Consider the following 18,426-nt stretch of genomic DNA (forward strand, 5'->3'; position numbering starts at 1 on the left):
TCGTTTTTGAATAGGATTTGACACCCCTGCTCTAATGGTACAATCCAGGAAGATTCGGCATTAGACAGACGGTACACAGGTTTTCAACCGAGTCTGATGACTATGAAAACAGAAAACTAATCCCGACACGTCCTTCACGAGGCCATACCCTGCCTGACACAAAGGGAGTAACGATCCTGCCATTTTGTCCTTCTGCGCAGGAGACAGGAACACCAGACCGTGTTATTTCACAGCTCATTCAGATGGAAAAAAAAAAAAAAAGCTTTCTCAGCATGACTCTCCCATGGCAAATCCCCGAAGTCGTCCGCCAGTTCCGTATTTGTCCACGGCTGAACTCTCTCGCGTAAGGGAATGGGCAGGCGTGGTTAACCGGAGAACATGTGCTGCAGGCAAAGCGGCTTTCAAGGCTGAACAAAAACACACAATCGAACAGCCAAGTAAGTGAAAACACAAACCTGTTTTAAAAAAAGTGACTGTGAGCCCTGTTTCCACAAATTACTCTGGCCTGCACATCCCCCTTTCTTCAAGGAAATGCCTAGAAGGGATATTTACTGTAAACTCGCCACATGGGAGAATGAAATGCACCGTTTGTTTCCCCCCCTGGTACGTACCAATTAGCTTTTTTATATAAACTAACCAAATTACATGAGAAGGGTTTCTCAGCATTAAGTGGAATTATTCCTGTGAATCTTTCTAATCAGTCACACCACATCACAGATATTTCGTACATAAGTGGCTTCCTCACCAAGTGTTAGGGCACTGAGTCATGGAAGTTCCCAGCAGGGGTTATAATAATTTGACATCCCATTATCAGGGATGTCTGATTCTTATGAGAAACTTCAGCTTCCAAGAATTCCAAAATTATAGTGCTATAGTACGTTTGTGCGTCTGTTAACTCATCCGGATCTCTTCGTCTGAAGGCTACTAGGCCTTATACTGTTAACTGATTTCCCATTCCCCATGTCAAATTATCCTCACCAACATGAACACACCAAGTTAGCCTTAATACACATTTAGTGATAACAGGTAGCTTATTAACCTGACACAAATGTAGGTTTTACAAAGACGTATACAAAAAATAGGGGGCAGGGGGCAGGGTTGTATGGGATGTTTCAGCTCAGTGGTGGTAAATCGCACACTCATCGCTTTATTTATTTTACACAACTGAGGAAGTTACCAGAACCTCAGACCAATCAAAGTTTTTTGAGTCACCGAGATGGATAATTATGTTGTGCAGGGCATGGGGGAGTGGGGGTGTGGGGTGTGGGAGGTGGGTAAGGGGGCACTCTCTTCACACTGAGGGCCAACTTAACAGGTATTCCCCAGTGCTGTCTGTGGCACAGAGATAAGCCCACGTTTGGTCACAGACTACGTATGGACAGTTCTGATTTGTGGTTGATGAAACTTTAACTTGGAAAAATTCACCAGAGTTCCAAAGACAAGTGGAAACTACAATGTTGCAGAAATTTCCATTTACATACTCCCTGAATCAAGTATTTTCATGGCGTCCCAGTCAATGCCACTGCAGATTCAGCTGTTTGTTTGTACGTGTGTGTGTACGTGTGTGCGTGTGTGTGTGCACGTGTGTGCGTGTGTGTGTGTGTCTATGTTTGTGTAGGCCTATGTGGGTGGCCTGTGAATCTACGTACATATGCTTTGACATGTTCATGCTTTTGCATGCGCTCTTATGCGCCCGTGTGAATGCAGGCCTGTGTGTGTGCGCTGTGAGGCTGTGTGCTTAGGAGCCTTTGTGTGTGTTCTTTGTGTGATCCTTGAGTTGGGTGGGACAACTGTCGCATTGTCTGAAATATTTTGTCAGAGACAATGGCTCTGTGGCTTCTGGTAAGGAAGTGGGAATGCTTTTTATGTTCAGACAGTGAAGTAGTCTGTTAGTCTAGTAGTTCTGGTCTTGCTGGCCATCTTTGTACAGCAGTCCGTACAGGCTGTACCTGTGTCAAAAATGCACAATATAATATAAATATAAATACCATGTCTTGTATGCTTTTTCTGTGCGTTTCCTAATCCCTTTTCCATCATAAAAAGGCATTTTTATCCATATTTTCCTTATTCACTCTAAATATAAGGTCTGTTCTGATATGATTTTATATTGCTAATGTGTTATCATCATATACCTTTCTGAAAATATAAGCTTTCTCTCTAAATTTTATTTGAGTAATACATGTGAAATATAATTTATTTATATTTTTATGTTATTTAATTTTTTTTTTCTTTATGTTGCTTCAAGTAACTGAACCTTAAATGGTAGACAATCCATGGAACAATATCCTTTAAAAAGGGGCAGGATAATGTGTCTTTCCACCAAAACGGACATCAATGTGCACTAGATAACTGCGTCCAATCTTGTTATTACTCATGTAGTATCATTTACTTAACATTTAACCTGATCCAGAGCTACATAAAGAGAACACCAGAATATAGAACAGAGCAGGAGATAAATAGAAGATCAGATAAATCCCCATGTATTGCTCCATTTAAAAAAAAAAAAAGAAGAGGAAAAAAAAGGGTGCCCGATGAGATGCCAGAGAGCGGACTTTGGGTGTTTTGTAAAGTTTTTTATTTTTTTATTTAAAATGGCTACTGTTTCCAATGGCTACTGTTGAGTATTGAGAGGGGCAGATGGGTCTAGAGCTGCCATACTGGGGTGCATTGTTTGACAAATGGAGGATCTTGTGAAAGGTTCTGTGTGAATGGTATTGGAAGTGAATGATAGACGGAGGATTTCAAATGTAAGTGTGGCAGAGTAGCCTTGGAAAACCAGAGCAGGAGTCCACCAAAGATGGGGGAACTGGGGAGCACTTCCGGGGATGGATATCGCATGGAGCACGGCAGCGCCGGATCGCGCTGTTAAAAGATTACGCCGCGTAGTCACATCGGCAGAGCGTATTGATTGAGACGCGTCTCACTCCTGGAGCCTGCGTGTCTGCCTCCCTGTCCGTTAGGACACGTCACCCCCCCCCCCCCACCCCCGCCCCCCGAGGACTCTCCGCCTTTCCCAGCCAGGCAGACTTATCAAGCCTTCCCCAGAGTTCCCATAATTCCCTGTTCCCACCTGCGTGCGACTGCGATGACGCCGCAGGCCCTTTCAGGAAGCCGCTGGAGCTCAGACGCTGGAGCTCCAGCTCCTCCCCTTTCTCTGAGTCACGAGGGAGAATCTGCCCTCTGCCGATGCCCCAGCTGCCCCCTCCCAACCGCACGAGAGCAGCCTGCTGCGCCCGGCTCCACAGCTTTCCCCCCGGGGTGCACGAAGGGGGGGTCAGAAGTCAGTATGTGTCCCCCCCCCCCCCCAAAACCCCATGGCCAGCTGAGAAATGGCCTGTAATGAATTGTGAGAGGAGGGGAGCAGGTAATGCAGCAGGTATGTATGGCAGCTGTGACCACTAATGATAATGGCAGCATTAAGCTGGCCTCTGTCCTCCCAGTTTATGACCCGCCGGGGCTGAGTCAGCAAACAAGTGGTTAAGTGTGTGTGTGTGTGTGTGTGTGTGTGTGTGTGAGAGAGACACAGAGAGAGAGCGCTAGATAGTGTGCATGAGAGAAAGCGTGTATGTGTGTGTGTGAGTGTGTGTGTTGTGTATGTGTGTGATATATATACATGTAGTATATTTAGAGAGAGAGAGAGAGAGAGAAAGGGGGGAGGGGGGGGGGGGGTGTACTGAGAGTGTATCGTGTCAGGCGATGCCAGTAGGTAGAGAGTATTTCTCCAGAAAGAAACGTACGGACTATAAGGGATTTCCTTGTAGTTACATTTTATATCAGTTCTGTAGAGTTGCACTTATCTTTTGTGAGAACTCAGCAGTGACGTTTTATTAACAGGAAAATGATAACGATTCAGCATTACTGTAGAAAGGCGGGGTGGTTTGCCTCTGTAATTTCAGTAACCGTCGTTACTACATGACTGCTTCGAGTAAACTATTTCCGCAGTCTTACTTTAAGGTCGTAATTGAACAACCTGAACGTTCGCATTTCTAGTTCAGCAAGTTAGGGTAGTGAACGTTGCTGGCAATTTGATTGCATGTAGCCTGCTTGTTTGAATAACAGCATTTTTAAAAGATACATAGCCTCCAGGCAAGCTATTTAAATAATTTAGTAAAATGTTCCTCGCATCATCGATATGAATGTTGCTTTTGAACTTGGAAGAAAGCTAAATGTATTCCCGAAAAGCTGTTAAAATTTGTTTTGGGCGCGTTTATGCTTGAAGTACCTACTGGATCAACATGGGGGCGCTATTTAGCCATTGGCACCTCGTAAAGTACATGATGTGTGTAGCCATCTTCATTTTAACTGGACAACATAGCATACACCCAAAGTTTCCCTGCTGTAACAGCCAACAGAATCGCCAAGATTTTCGCGAAAAGTGAAGTGGTCAGTTTCATCCTTGAACGAACCTTCTGGTTTGACTAACTTTGCTAATTTTGAGGAAACAGTCGGCGCATGAGATATGTACCGCCGACTTGCAATTACAATTTGCATGATAAGTATTTTCCTTATTGGAAAAAAAAAAGCTTTGAGTGACAAATTCAATGACAAAAAAGGAGTGTATTAAACTTTAGGGCCCATAGCAATTTGTTATGACCTTTGAGCGGGGACGAATATGCGCAGCCCCGATACGCTGCAGAATGTCCGTGTTTTCCAATAGGGGGCGCGAGAGCAGTCCTCTCGCGCGCACGTAGTTTATTGGGTAGGTTTGTAACGTTAAATAAATTACCTTACCAGTAAATGTAACAAGGACGACATCAATCTAAGGAAAATAAGAACGAAACATTTGATGGAAAATTTTAACGCGACCTGTAATAGGCTATTAAATGATATTCTTCATTTATTATTAATAATAATAATAATAATAATAATAATAATAATAGCAATAATAATAATAATAATAATAATAACAACAACAAAAGTACATTGTACAGTGATTAGGTAGAATTTATAGAACGCCTTAAGCTGTTACAGGTTCATAACAATTTTTTTCACCTTGTTTAGAAGAATAGGGGGAGGGAAGGACCAGGAATCGTCCCGTAGAAGAAAAAAAAAGAAAAGAAAAAAGTCATGATTACTTATTGGCAATCTGCCAACGGCCTTTTGCGTGTGCATGCATGCGAGTGAGTGTTTAGCAGACTCGATTTCTTGACTCTTTACAGGAAGCGCCCTGCCGGATTTTTCTGTTACTGGAAGGCCTTCGGGGGGGAGAGGGGGTGGAGCTTCACACACACATTATGAACTCCACTCACTCCGAGCCTGTGGCATTACTGAGCCTTTGCTGACGGAGATCAGAACTCAGTTAATGAAACATTAGCTAAGCGACTGCCGCTGTTCTTCAAGTCCTCCACGACCTCACTGTCCTCTGGTCAACCGAGACACTGTGCGACACAGACGGCAGCAGTGCAACAGCGAATACCCTTCCGCTGGGATTCAATCGGACACATTGCTAAGGAAAGAAGCATTTTGGATTTTAAGAATCACGAGAAGAAAAGTTCCACGTCGGGAAAGAGATCATTGTCAAGGTATTTGGCGAACTAGTTTGTATTATTGCATTATGCTGGACTGTATAGGCTATGGAATGGAGGACTTCAAGATAGCAGTCAAGTAGACGTGCGATCAAGGTTATAATATTGCGTGTTTTGTGTCTAACGTAGGGCTAAACAGCTACATTATAAATAGGTAGGCTAAGCCGTTATATGGAGAGCTGCATTGCTCATTAGAAACTGATGGTAGAATAGTTTTGAAGGACCACGTCTGCAAATGCATTTTTTCAAGAAGGGGTTTTCTTTAAGCGATAGCAAGAGCGATCTGTGCTGAACGTAGCGGGGTGCTTTATAACTAAAGAATGATAGTCGCTAAACGGGATCATTGCAGTTCAGCTTCATTCACAAAGCGACGAAACTTCGAACTTCAACGAATAATAACAACCGTCAAGTTACTGGCAACAGTGAGAGCAGCAAGGGGGAATGGGGCCCCCTCTTGAAGGAGGGTCATTCTGTCCCGGATTACACTTCCAGTCACAGTCGGACAATGATTTACCGGCACTGGTGCGCTTGCCAAAGCCATTCACAAGCCTCAGACAGAGACGGCACCGTTCCGCACAAACAATTCAGCATTATTCGGCGAAGTGGGGGTATTTTTTTACACCGTAACAAGAGAAAGGGAACGCTTCGCTTGTGATGAATTAGATTATTTGAAATAACCTCAGCATTCATAAGCCGTTTCTGGAAGCCCCGAGGATCGAAGACAGAGAGTATCAGATTCGTTTGTTGGCTCAAAGCAGAATTTGTTTTAACTGGCTATAAATAAACTTTCGATTGCGTCTTTGATGATGTCTTTGGTATGAAAAAGGATACCACGTTAGTGTCTGGGAAATTTGTGCTTGTCTGTGTAGGCAAATTTGTATCTCTTGTTGCGCACGTTAAGAAAGGGAAAATGCTACCAAGAAGAGCTTATTGCAGCGTGATGTAGTTTCACCTCTGCTGAATTCCAAAAAATAAAAGCCGATGCTAATTTTCACTCTCTCCTCTGCAGCTGCCCCCACTCCAGAGTGTGAGAGGATTCTGAATTTGGATGTTCTAGTGGAGACAGTGGTCCAGAGCATCCCCCTTCATTCTCCTGGGAGTTCCTGCCCCGACACCCGATCACCCCTTTTCTGGACTCTGCGCGGCCTTGGCCAGGTAGTCTGAGGCGCGGGTGAAGCGCCATGGTAACCCACAGCAAGTTTGACTCCGCGATGAGCAGCTGCCCCTTCGAAGCCAGCATGCGGCTGCCGTCCTACCGCTACAAGACCTTCAGCTCCAAGCTGCAGCACCAGCTGATCCTGAGCGCCGTGCGCAAGCTCCAGGAGAGCGGCTTCTACTGGGGCACCATCAGCGGCAAGGAGGCCAACGGCCTGCTGGCCGCCGAGCCCGCCGGCACCTTCCTCATCCGCGACAGCTCCGACAACCGCCACTTCTTCACCCTCAGCGTCAAGACGGCGTCGGGCACCAAGAACCTCCGCATCCAGTGCGACAGCTGCTCCTTCTTCCTGCAGACGGACCCCAAGAGCGCGCAGTCCGTGCCCAGGTTCGACTGCGTGCTCAAGCTGGTGCACCACTACATGCCCCCCAAGGGCGGGCCGGCCGGCGGGAATGGCGCCCGCGCCACCTACTTCATCCACTCCGGCGGGGAGAAGATCCCCCTGGAGCTCTTGCGCCCCCTGTCGACCGGCATGTCCTCCCTGCAGCACCTCTGCAGGAAGACGGTCAACGGCCACCTGGACATGTCCAGCAAGAGGGACCAGCTGCCCCACCCGCTCAAAGAGTTCCTCCAGGAGTACGAGGCGCCCATCTAAGGACCCTCTGCCCGCCTGCCTGTGGCTCAGAGCAGTCGAGGTGAGAAGACAGCGAGGCTAACGTCCAAGGAGACGCCTGCGCTGGCTCGCGCTCGCAGACCTGCTGCTTTCTTTCGGACGATGGTCCCGTGACCCTGGGTGCGGACGAGCTGCCTGCCTTCCCCCCCCCAACCCCCCCACCCCCCCACCCTGGGCGACGGATGCCCGAGTTGCCGTGAGAACAGGGACCTGAGTGAGGAACGCTGTAGACTGGGCCTGTTTGGCCACGGGACGGGCGCATCCTGATCTGTAGTGCCCGGCTGGAGCGCCGGGCGGAGGTGCCTGCCGAAGAAGTGCGCCTCTCCGAGAGTGCGGTCTCACCGGAGGTCAGGCGCCGCGGCGGCGTGCTGAGGTCAGGCGGCGCGCTGAGGTCAGGCAGGGGCGGTGTTCGTGGACTCCTCCGCTCCTCGAGCCGGCTTCTCTCGTTTCTTTTCCCGCCTGACGCTGACCGACTCTCCCCCCCTGACTGTTCCTGTAATCCAACTGCTCCTGTGCTTGGAGCCCGGCCACAGCGGTCAGGCCATCTGTCAGGCCTCCTGCGTTTCCACTGCTGCTAGCCAAGTGCAATGGCCCCCCCCCCCTCACCATTCATGCAGGCCTGGCACCGAAAAAGGTCCCCAATAGGTGGCCAAAACATTGCCTCTCTTAAACTGAGAACTGAGAATAAAGACTGGAAACGTTAGACGGGACGGGTGGCGGGTGAATCGTACCGAGGACGCTGCCAGTAAATTCCACCCCTCCCCCCCCTCGTTCCAGGAAGTGGAATGGAAATTCACGGCCGGTTTCTAAAGTAAACATTTGGGTCTTTTGTGGGAAACGGAATAATGCGGGATCGTCCGTACCCGGAGGCGTTGAGAGCACGGGCGAGAAAGCCGGAGAAAATTGGGGGGGGGGGGAAGGCACAATCGCCAGGGTTACAGTCTTATGCCATGGAACCCCTGCCGGATGAAAGTGCCCCCCCCGACCAGATTAGTCCAAATCCGTGCGGTTTTTTTGGCCTGTTACCCTTGCTCGGTTGGCCCAGAGAGAAGGCTGAAGCGGCCGCCCAGGCATGGCCCCTGGGTCCGCGTGACCTCACAGCCTCCGTCCAGGGCAGAGGACCCGCGGTACGGACGCCGCCGGCCTGCCCCCGAGCAGAACTCCTGACTCCTCTTGCTAATGAATGTAATGACAAAAGGAAATCACTCTTCCTCGCTCCCAGTGAAAGGGACCGTGGTTTCGCCTGTTGTAATTTTTGATTATTATTACTTTTCTTTTTTACGAGGTCATGTTTACATCTGTGAAGACCCGAGACCAGAAAACATGTCTTCTTTGTGTCTTTTATAAAGATGTTTCCATCTTAATATTTGGCCAGGTAACTGGCCGTGTAGGCTTGAATATCTGAAGAAAACAACAAAAACAAACAAACAAACAGTCTTTGCACATATTTATATTTATAAGACATTTCAATAATTTATATTAAAAAGCACTATTTTTACAAAATTAAATCTTGTCTTGTGTTTTCTTCTTTCTCATCTGCTCATTCACATGGAATGTTATAAACCAATATAAAAGTTTTTAGAAGACCACAATAATACTTGACCTTTGAAATACTTCTCAGTGCTGCATCACCTCACATAAATCTCTTACTTTCTTGTAAGTTAATCATAATTTGTAAGACAAATCACACGTTTATATATTTCAAGACGTGGACGAGCCAATGCCAATTAAGGAAGACAAAAAGTGTACAGTGTGAGCCAAGAATAAAGTAACGCCCTCTTTTCAGCCCAAACCACAATGGCACTGCCAACTGGTGCCAAAGCTTAACTGGAAAGCATACGCATTAATACCCGCTTACTGTGACATCACAATTAAATGTGACCTTACGTAACAATTGCACAAAGCAGCCAGTGAGTTCAGTAAATCCCAGGTCAAACACGTTCCCCACGTTAAGACAATCTTTGCATTGTGCCTCCTGCTCGTAGAGGTAAGAGAGGAAACCACTGGATAATCACGTCTTGATTTTTTATAATCAAATACATTGTTGCTTTGCTAAAAAAAAAAAGTCTTAAAAACTCTCATTGGCCTTTTGCTCCCAAATGCATCTCTTGAGCCCACTATGTTGTAATTTATGAAAGAAAAGTTTTATTACATTGTTCCCGTGTCCCTCTTTTTATTGGTAAATTAAGAGAAAATGTCTTAAGAACCAACCATGGAGATGTTAAAAGGAAATCTTGTGAAAAGGGAGGAAAATACTTAAAAAAATATAAAATAAAACCTCAAGGTGTGTTTGAGATTTCTTGGAGCATCTGAGAAATCTTTATTGTCAGTCTGCTGTTAGAACCATTCTTTCCAATCCACCTCTGAGCCAGTGGAAGCCATCTGGTGATTCAGAGCTCTCTCTCTCTCTCGCTCACCAGAATGGGGCCGAAGTCTTGTAAGTGAATGAATACATTATTGTTTACGTTTTACTAATGAACTCTACAAGGCTGCGGTTCCTTCCTGTGTTTGCGTGCTCCGCAGGGCCCCTGCGTGTCTGCCTGTCTGTCTGTCTGTCTGTCCGTCCCCTCAGGGCCAGGTGTCTCAATACCGTTACAGAGAATCGCCCACGCTCGCTCTCTTTCTTTCCTCTTCCGGAGGACCGGGCGTTATCTCAGGAGGTGACAGTCACTGCTGCCATCTACAGACACGCTTGAACGCACTTACGCATGCGCCCGCGAAGGCATTTTCCTCACACCGCCGATTCATTTCTTGACGCGTTCATTAGAGAACTTTCCTACCCTCGCCCTGTTTTCACAGCATTAGTGATGTCCTTTAACTCTCTGACCTGCATGAGTCAGTGAAACATTCCCTGGCTTATCACCTTTAATGCCACTACTACTGCTGTGGCAACTAATACTATTACTACTGCTGCTACAGCTATTACTAATGCTACTACTATTGTTACAACTGCCACTACTGCTATTGTTTCTGCTGCTAACGCTACCTGTCGTAGAACTACTTGTTGACAGGAAAACGGACAACAGACGTTCACCTCAGCAAAGCGAAAGAAAAATCTTAACACGTTTCTGAAAGTGGAATCTCCCCTTGTCTGTCAGTGTTTCCTGTAAGGGTGTAAACATTTTGTATTAAGACTGCAAATGTTGGCCGGCCTACATTTAAAATGGCCATCGTAAGGCTGAAAGGTCAAAGGTCGGAACCTCCCGCGGTCCTGAATGTTTCTTGGCGGTTATTACACCTTCATAAAGTCCCGAAACGCTGCCGCGAGTTCCCCTCTCGTCAGCATCCGAGCCTCTTCGGCTCGTGTTTCACATTTACCGTCCCAGAAAAGAGGGTGGCAGCCCAACCACTGTAAGATGGCTCCTAACTGTGATTTCACACGTCAATGACAGTCACTGTTACCTTTTTTGTCGGCCTTGATTAGATATTGCGCTGTGCGTTGCGTACCTCTCAGTGCTCTAGGGGCCAACAGAATGTCGGCGGTGACCACAGTCCACCCGGTTGAATGACCCTGCTGTAATGTGGACCCATCATGACTCCCCTGTGCTTCCAAAACAAGCACAGGGGAGCCATGATGGGTCCACATTACAGCGAGGTCATTCAACCAGGTGGATTGTGGTTCATTGCTGAGAACTTACATGACTGTGGCCAGGAATCATAGCGAGCCAGTGTGGACTTCAGACCTGGGTTCCAGTCAGTCCCGCAGTGGAGGACCCTTCTGTGTGGGGAAAAAAGGCCACAGAACACACAAACGGGTAAATGCAGAACCGATAGCCGATACAATGAGATTGTGAGGAAGAGCGTGACATGCATATTTCATCTTCATTCGCACGCAGAAAAGGAGCTCTCAAAATAACTCTCTCCTCTTTATTCTGCACTTGCCCACTGCATTTTCATTTTAGCCATTTCAGCAGATTTTGTTATCCAGAGCGAATCATCCAGAGCGACTTGCAGTCTCTACATACAATTCATTAATATAGCTGGACATTTTCATGAAGCAATTCAACTGAAGTACTTTGTTCAAAGATATAACAGCAATGTTGCCCCTCTACTACAGAAACTACTACAGAAATACCACTGTACTCTACACTAATACCGCTATACTATGCACTAACACCACTGTTCTCCATACTGCTACCCCAGTACTCCACGTTGCCATTGCACTCCATACCGGTACCACTATACTTCACAACTGTTGCCTTAGTTCTCTGGTGTCTTGAACATCTTGGAGGGATTCTTTATTTTTTGTTCTCAAATTGTTGGCCAACCTTACATGCACACATAAGCCCCCCCCCCCCCCCAACATTACAACTCGGAAAGAGCGAGATCAGAGTGTATATTTGAAGCCACACCCTCTCATTTCCCGACCGTGTGATGTTATGAAAACAATCTGTCCTAAAACTATGGCATGTCAAACAGCCACCTCACCCTCCCCCCACCCGATATGATTTATGGGATGAGATCGCAGAGGGAGGTGACTCTAGGAATGACACACCCCCAGGGCTGTCTGTATGGTTGGTGAAGTAATTGAAGTCTGTGGAGACTGTGCCTGAAGTGGGGCCTACTTCAGCTGCTATGTGTTGGGAGAGTGGCCAGCACTATCAGATATCAGTCATGTGTTGTGGTCTACCCCACAGGAAAATAATTTTAGACATCCTGTGCTGTGGGGCCATTTTATGCATGTGAGTGTGTGTGCGTGCGTGCGTGTGTGCACATTTGTGTGTACAAGAGCATGTGTAACTGCATGTGTGAATACTCTGTGGATGGGCATGTTCACATATTGTGTTTGAGAGAGTGATGGAATGGGTATGCTCTGCCTGTGTGTGTGTGTATGTGTGTGTGTGTGTGTGTGTGTAAACATGTTTGTGCATGTGCGTGTGTGTTTGTAAATATTACAAATAAAAATTGAATAGAATAGACAAAGAGCTGCAGGGAACTGCAGGTTATTCTGTGGGTGAGGAGTCCTGACTGGACTGAGGAAACCCCTTAATATTCCTCCTCCCTTAATCCACTATTCCCTAATATTCCCATTCCTGTTACTCAATAACCCATGCTGATTAGTAGTGTAACTCCTCCTGGCCTTCTTTACTGCTGTTCGCCCCCCCCCCCCCCCCATATTCCCTCCCTCTCTCCTGTGATCCCTCTCAGTCTCTATCCTCCTCTCCCTCTCCTCCTCTCTCCCTCTCTTCCACTATCCCTCCCTCCCTCCCTCCCTCCCTCCCTCTCCCTTTCCACGCCACACGCGGCTTCCATTCCCCGTGTGCCGGCTCTGCGGTCGGGTTCCAGGAAGCGGCCCCTGCGGCTGAACAGGGCTCCTTCCCCTCGCCTGGCATTTGGGCACGAACGGAGCAGAGGCGACTCCCGTCCCCCCTCCTCCGAAACGCCCGCCGGCATTCTTTTACCGTAAAGAGCGGCTCGGACGGGGATCCCTGCGGGAACACCCCTGCGCTTCCATCGCCCTGCGAACGTGACACATCTGGGAAGCATTTACACAAGCCTCAGGCTGCCAGTTTGAAACTTGCTTCACGCAAGTGCAGTAAATGCGCTGGGGTATTTTGTTTAACTCTATCCCAATCTACTGCCAAGAAGCCGCGGCCTTTCCCAATGCATCGATTTACTGGGAAAGAGGTACTGCAGCTTCCACTGAGCAACAACATGCGAGAGCTGTGATTCAAAGGAAGGGTGATTCATGCTCATTGTAAGAAGGAATCTCCCTGAGTTTACACTCTCTGTAGCACAGCCCAGGAGAGCAAGGGTTAAGGCCCCTCGGCTTCAGCTCGAAAGCCCTTGACAAGCCAGGGCCGGGGATTCATAGAAGCGTTATACCTTTCTTTTAAACAAGGCGTGCCACAGCAGACAGGTTGAGCGCGTGCACTCCTGCCACTTCTCGAAGTCCGTGCCACTTCTCTGAATTCTGGGAGGCATCTTCCGATTTCTTGGAAGCAGTTTTTTTTTTAATGTCTTTTTGGTTTTGGATGAAAAAGAGGTCTTTTCGACAATATAATCTAAACCACAAGCTCAGCACAGCTCACGCCCTTGTCTCTCCTGATTGGTCCGCTTACTCGTAGAATTAGGGGAGGTGGCTATGGATGCTGACACCTCAAAATGAGCTTATGTTATATAGGCTGCACTGTTAATACCACTATCCAGATCATGCTTTAATGACAATAACACAGAAATGAGGACAAAATTAAGGAAAGTTTGTTCAGAAGACACAAGAGTTGGTGCCATAATTATAGTCACGTTGATAGAAGTAAGGAAGCCAGAGCCTTACACTGATAAATAAAGGCACGAGTCCTCTATCTGCAAACCAAAGCAAGCAATGCAACGCTACTTTGCGTCTTGCTGCTGTGACGGTGTACACATTCATTCACGACAAAGGGCTCATTTCTTTTTCTTGTGTGGGAGGTGAAAGAGGGGAATGCTGGAATTTCCTCTGAGTGCCTTATTGCTGTTGCTTCAGTCAAATTCCCGTCTCTGGGATTTTACTCTTGTGGCGCTCAACTATTCTGAAGACATTGTTCTGTAGTATCTGCAAACAATTAAGTGGTGAACCCGCACCCAGATTGAGACTGATCTCTGCATGTGTGTGTGTGTGGAAGAGAGCTGTGTGTTTATGAAGGAGAAAGAAATAGAGCTGTGTGTGTGTGTGTGTGTGTGTGTGTGTGTGTGTGTGTGCGCGCGCATTTGCAATTCTTACTTCAAATTTCATTCAGAATGTGCGAGGATGATTTCTCATATGACAGCGCTAAGCAGTTTGAAGTGAACTGACTCAATTACGGAGAGAAAGAAGATAAGAAATAAAGAACAAAGGTGCCTGTAGATATGGAGAAAAGGGGGGAGATGGGAAGATAAAGGAAAGACATCAGAAACGGTTTGTCTGTGACGCCGGCTGCTACAGTGCAGCGTGAGGTGAATAAAGTTATATGTGAGGAGATCTACCGCAGCCACCACATCTTCACAAAAACAATACTGAGTACCCACGATGCACTGCGTTAACCTCTATCTGCGCCAACAGGAAACACACACAAACAATGCAGCTTTCGCATTTTAGGCCTTCGCTAGGCACATTCATCCAGAGTGACTTAGTGCAGCTTGCATTCTTCGTGCATACAATCAAAGTATGCAGATGGATGTTCACTGAAGTGCCTTTTCTCCAGGGTACAATGGAAGCACCCCAACTGGGAATTGAATTTGCAACCTTGGAACTACAATGGCTGTTCCCTTATCACATATACACAGCACTGAAACAGAACAAAAAAACACGCACATAGATAATATTCACGACACAGAGATATACACGAACACACACACACACGGAGTTTATCAGGCCTGTATGATGTTCAGAGATTTTGAACAGTCTCTGATACTGTACTGAACCAGATGTAACAGTGAACAGCAGAGCAGAGACAACAGGTTTGAAAGCAGTGGGATGAACACAGCAGCTGCGGTCTATTCAAAAAATTCATTTGATCTGTTTTAGTTACTCTGATGGAAATGAAATAAAAAAACAAGAAATGCAGACAATCGTAAAGCGATTGTTGGGGAAAAGCCTGACGTGCGCTCAGGGCATTTTCCATTGGTCAGTCTGTTGTTGGAAAGCTCAGCCATCATTGAATTATAAATGGTGTTTGTACTTTATACTGTAATGCCTGCTAGCCAGGGGCTGGGAAACAATAAAGCTGTCAAGTATAAATGCATAAACTATGATCCCCCCCCCTCACCATTTATACAGAGCATTAATTACACGGTGCTATTTTAGCAGGGGTGTCACATTGTGTGTTACCCTGGGACTCTGCTGTGAGAGTCGAGAGTAAATCAGAACAAAAACAGACAACGGTGTCTGTCATCGAACAAGACTCCTCCCACATGAGTACAGTGAAACTGTGGGTTACTAGGTAGAGGGATTCCAGAGAAATGTGTGTGTGTGTGTGTGTGCGCGTGAGCTGTGTGCTTGATTGCGCAACCCAGTGTCGTCGCACTCTGCTTTTATCTCTCTCGGTCCGCGCTTCACGCTTGCGGGGCGATTGTGATCACAGGTTCACCAAACCCTTGAAATCGAGTTCCACTGAAAGGAACACACGGAGCCGCAAGGCCGGGCCCTTCTGAGGAAAGGCCGCGTCTGCGTCCTCGTCTGTTCTCTGAAAGTCTCACTTCTGCTGAACTGACAGAAGTGGGTGGGGGTTGTGGTGAACAGTGTTTCAATGCTAAGTAATTTGGATTGGGCATTCTACAAAAAAAAAAAAAGCAAAAAAAAAAAAAAACAGAAGTCAAACATTTTTTTTTTTCACGTGTAGCGACGTGAACTTTACAGTTGTAATTACTGTGGGCTTGTCTGTAAAACTCTTAAAAATTCCAGACACAAAGAGCGCAACGTGTTGTTGAAGGCTTGGATTTCAGAACAAACATAGAGTACGTCTGTGCTTCCCCTTTGCTTGTCCGAACGCTTCGCGCGCGGCCGTCAGTCCCCCCTGGCGATCCCAACTTGCGGTTAGCCGTCACGTGTTCTCAGGCCCTTTTTCTCTCAGGAAACACCACCATTCCTGAGCGCCACGGGGCGGCGTGCTGTCTGTGACCTCATTCAGATCAGACACAACGACTGGCTCGGTGTCTCATCACCTGAGCATGCAGCCCTCAGGTGTGCAGGCCAGATGCTTGGAAGTCATGCATCACTATTGCTTCATGTGAAGAGCTCAAAGGGGTGACACCTATTAAAAATATTTATATCATATGTGATATTTATATCTTACCTCGTGGTGTTTTGTTAATGTTAGTCAAATGGTTATGTGATACTTTCATTTTCCTTCTTAAATAATATTAAATGCAGCTGCTGTACTATGACTAGCTACTACTACTACAACTACTTCTCTACTGCTGTTGCTGCTGCTTCTGCTAAGGTAGGTTAAGATGTGTCTGAGCTGTCTGTTGAGTTATGTATCTGAGCTGTGTCTGGTAGGTTAAGATGTGTCTGAGCTGTCTGTTGAGTTATGTATCTGAGCTGTGTCTGGTAGGTTAAGATGTGTCTGAGCTGTCTGTTGAGTTATGTATCTGAGCTGTGTCTGGTAGGTTAAGATGTGTCTGAGCTGTCTGTTGAGTTATGTATCTGAGCAGTGTCTGCTAGGTTGAGATGTGTCTGAGCTGTGTGCTGAGTTAAGTGTCCGAGATGTTTCTGCTTAGTTAAGACAGGTCTGAGCTGTGTGCTGAGTTAAGTGTCTGAGATGTTTCTGCTTAGTTAAGACAGGTCTGAGCTGTGTGCTGAGTTAAGTGTCTGAGATGTTTCTGCTTAGTTAAGACAGGTCTGAGCTGTGTGCTGAGTTAAGTGTCTGAGATGTTTCTGCTTAGTTAAGACAGGTCTGAGCTGTGTGCTGAGTTAAGTGTCTGAGATGTTTCTGCTTAGTTAAGACAGGTCTGAGCTGTGTGCTGAGTTAAGTGTCTGAGATGTTTCTGCTTAGTTAAGACAGGTCTGAGCTGTGTCTTTTGGCAGGAGGGTGGGGAGGTGGTGATTCACCTAAGCGCATTTCTCTGAGCTCACGGGACATTCCGGATTACATGCGTTTGCACATGCAAAGGGAAGCTGCGAAACCTGTTCTCCATGTTTACATTTCCACAATTTGCCGTGACGATGGTTGGCGGATGGGCGATTGGTCCAGTCAATGCGCTCTAGAATCTTGAATGAACTTGAGAGTGGGAGAAAGAAGGTGAGTCATCATTGGCCAGCCACGCCTTCCGTCCCACGTAACCAGCAGTCCTGATAGTCTGTTTCCCAGAAGTCCCTCCTAATCTCCTGCCACTCCCACCTCTCATTACTGATTTCCGCACAGGATGACATCACTCCTCATTGTAACACATAGTAACGCCACATTTGCTCCATTGCCCCCCTTTTGCAGGTCACTCATCCCCCTCTTGACCCCCTATCACTGCCCTCATTTGCTTCTTTTTTCAGGAGGGCACCCTTGGCCTCTGAAGTACCATGACTTTGCATTAAGCCACACACACACACACCTGCACTGTGCCTTTATCCTTCAACTTTCACCGTGCCCCCAGTTGTCTCGCTGGGACACTCCCCCTGCCGCCCCCCCCCCCCCCCCCCCCCCCCCCCCCCTCCTGTAACTGACGGAGTGGTCTGTGTAGTGTAATTCCGGTCGCATGGTCAGGAGTATAGAGGTGAAGGAGGTGTAACAGCAAGCTGAGTCCAACAAAACTGCCCCTCCCGGCAGATCTTCCCGTTACTTCACAAATGGAGGTGGGGCCGTTGTGAGAGAAAGGTGATGACAACGGAAATGAGTAGCCATGAGCGTCCAGTGTCATAGAAGCAGTGAAAGATGAGACCTGGCAGGTCGGCCACTTCCTGTCTCCGGAATTCCAGGAAGAGAAGGCTGGCGTTGGCTGGCGTATCCCATTGCTCCCGTTACTGATGCGTATGTGGTGCTGTGGACGGCGTGTTTCGTGTGGTGCCTGAGCATCATTATGTACGTGTGAGTGTGTGCGTAGCAGAGTGTGTGGAGTGAAGGTCTCAGGTGCTGTCATCTGTCCCAAGCAGGTTTGTGTCCTGCAGATGAAGAGGCGATCATCCTGAATTTCCTGGTTAGGACTGCACAGGCACAACCTGGTAGATGCTCGCTTCTCATAAATAAATGGACTGCATTTATATAGCGCATTTATCCAAAGCGCTTTACAATTGATGCCTCTCATTCGCCGGAGCAGTTAGGGGTTAGGTGTCTTGCTCAGGGACACTTCGACATGCCCAAGGCGGGGATCGAACCAACAACCCTCCGACTGCTTCTCACAGGAAAGTGAGCTGCGATCCATGACCCATAATTTTAACATCTATGCACTCCGTCACCACACCATTTCCAATCGGAGCCAACCTCATTACTGAATGCTCCTTTAAAAACACTCTGTCCAGCGAATATAAAATGAAAAAAAAATAATGCAAATTCATAGACAAAAATAGAACTCTAAAGAATGTGACTTCATTCATCCACAGAGCCGGAAATAACAAGCTTGCCAGACAATCAGTAAAATGGACACCTCATTGTATACAGACAAAAGGCAGGGACAGTAAATTTACC

The 18,426-nt window shown here is 47.1% G+C and overlaps 1 protein-coding gene across 2 annotated transcripts; it reads left to right on the forward strand.

Moving 5' to 3' along the window:
* Window positions 1-62: 62 nt before the first annotated feature.
* On the forward strand, window positions 63-8,765 carry LOC118217261 (suppressor of cytokine signaling 3-like). 2 transcript variants are annotated; one of them, XM_035399128.1, is made up of 2 exons: window positions 63-437; window positions 6,535-8,765. In XM_035399128.1, exon 2 carries the CDS (start codon window positions 6,707-6,709, stop codon window positions 7,334-7,336), a length of 630 nt encoding a protein of 209 aa, XP_035255019.1. In that variant the 5' UTR covers window positions 63-437; window positions 6,535-6,706; the 3' UTR covers window positions 7,337-8,765. The 2 variants fall into 2 exon arrangements, with proteins under 2 accessions (XP_035255019.1, XP_035255018.1); XM_035399127.1 differs by lacking the exon at window positions 63-437 and adding an exon at window positions 5,194-5,522.
* The last annotated feature ends 9,661 nt before the right edge of the window (window positions 8,766-18,426 follow it).

Source organism: Anguilla anguilla, chromosome 17 (assembly GCF_013347855.1).
Source record: "Anguilla anguilla isolate fAngAng1 chromosome 17, fAngAng1.pri, whole genome shotgun sequence".
NCBI classification, from domain to species: Eukaryota; Metazoa; Chordata; class Actinopteri; order Anguilliformes; family Anguillidae; genus Anguilla; species Anguilla anguilla.

Excerpts from the sequence above, each read along its gene's own strand:
- LOC118217261 (XM_035399128.1), top strand. The coding sequence starts at position 6,707 with ATGGTAACCCACAGCAAGTTTGACTCCGCGATGAGCAGCTGCCCCTTC.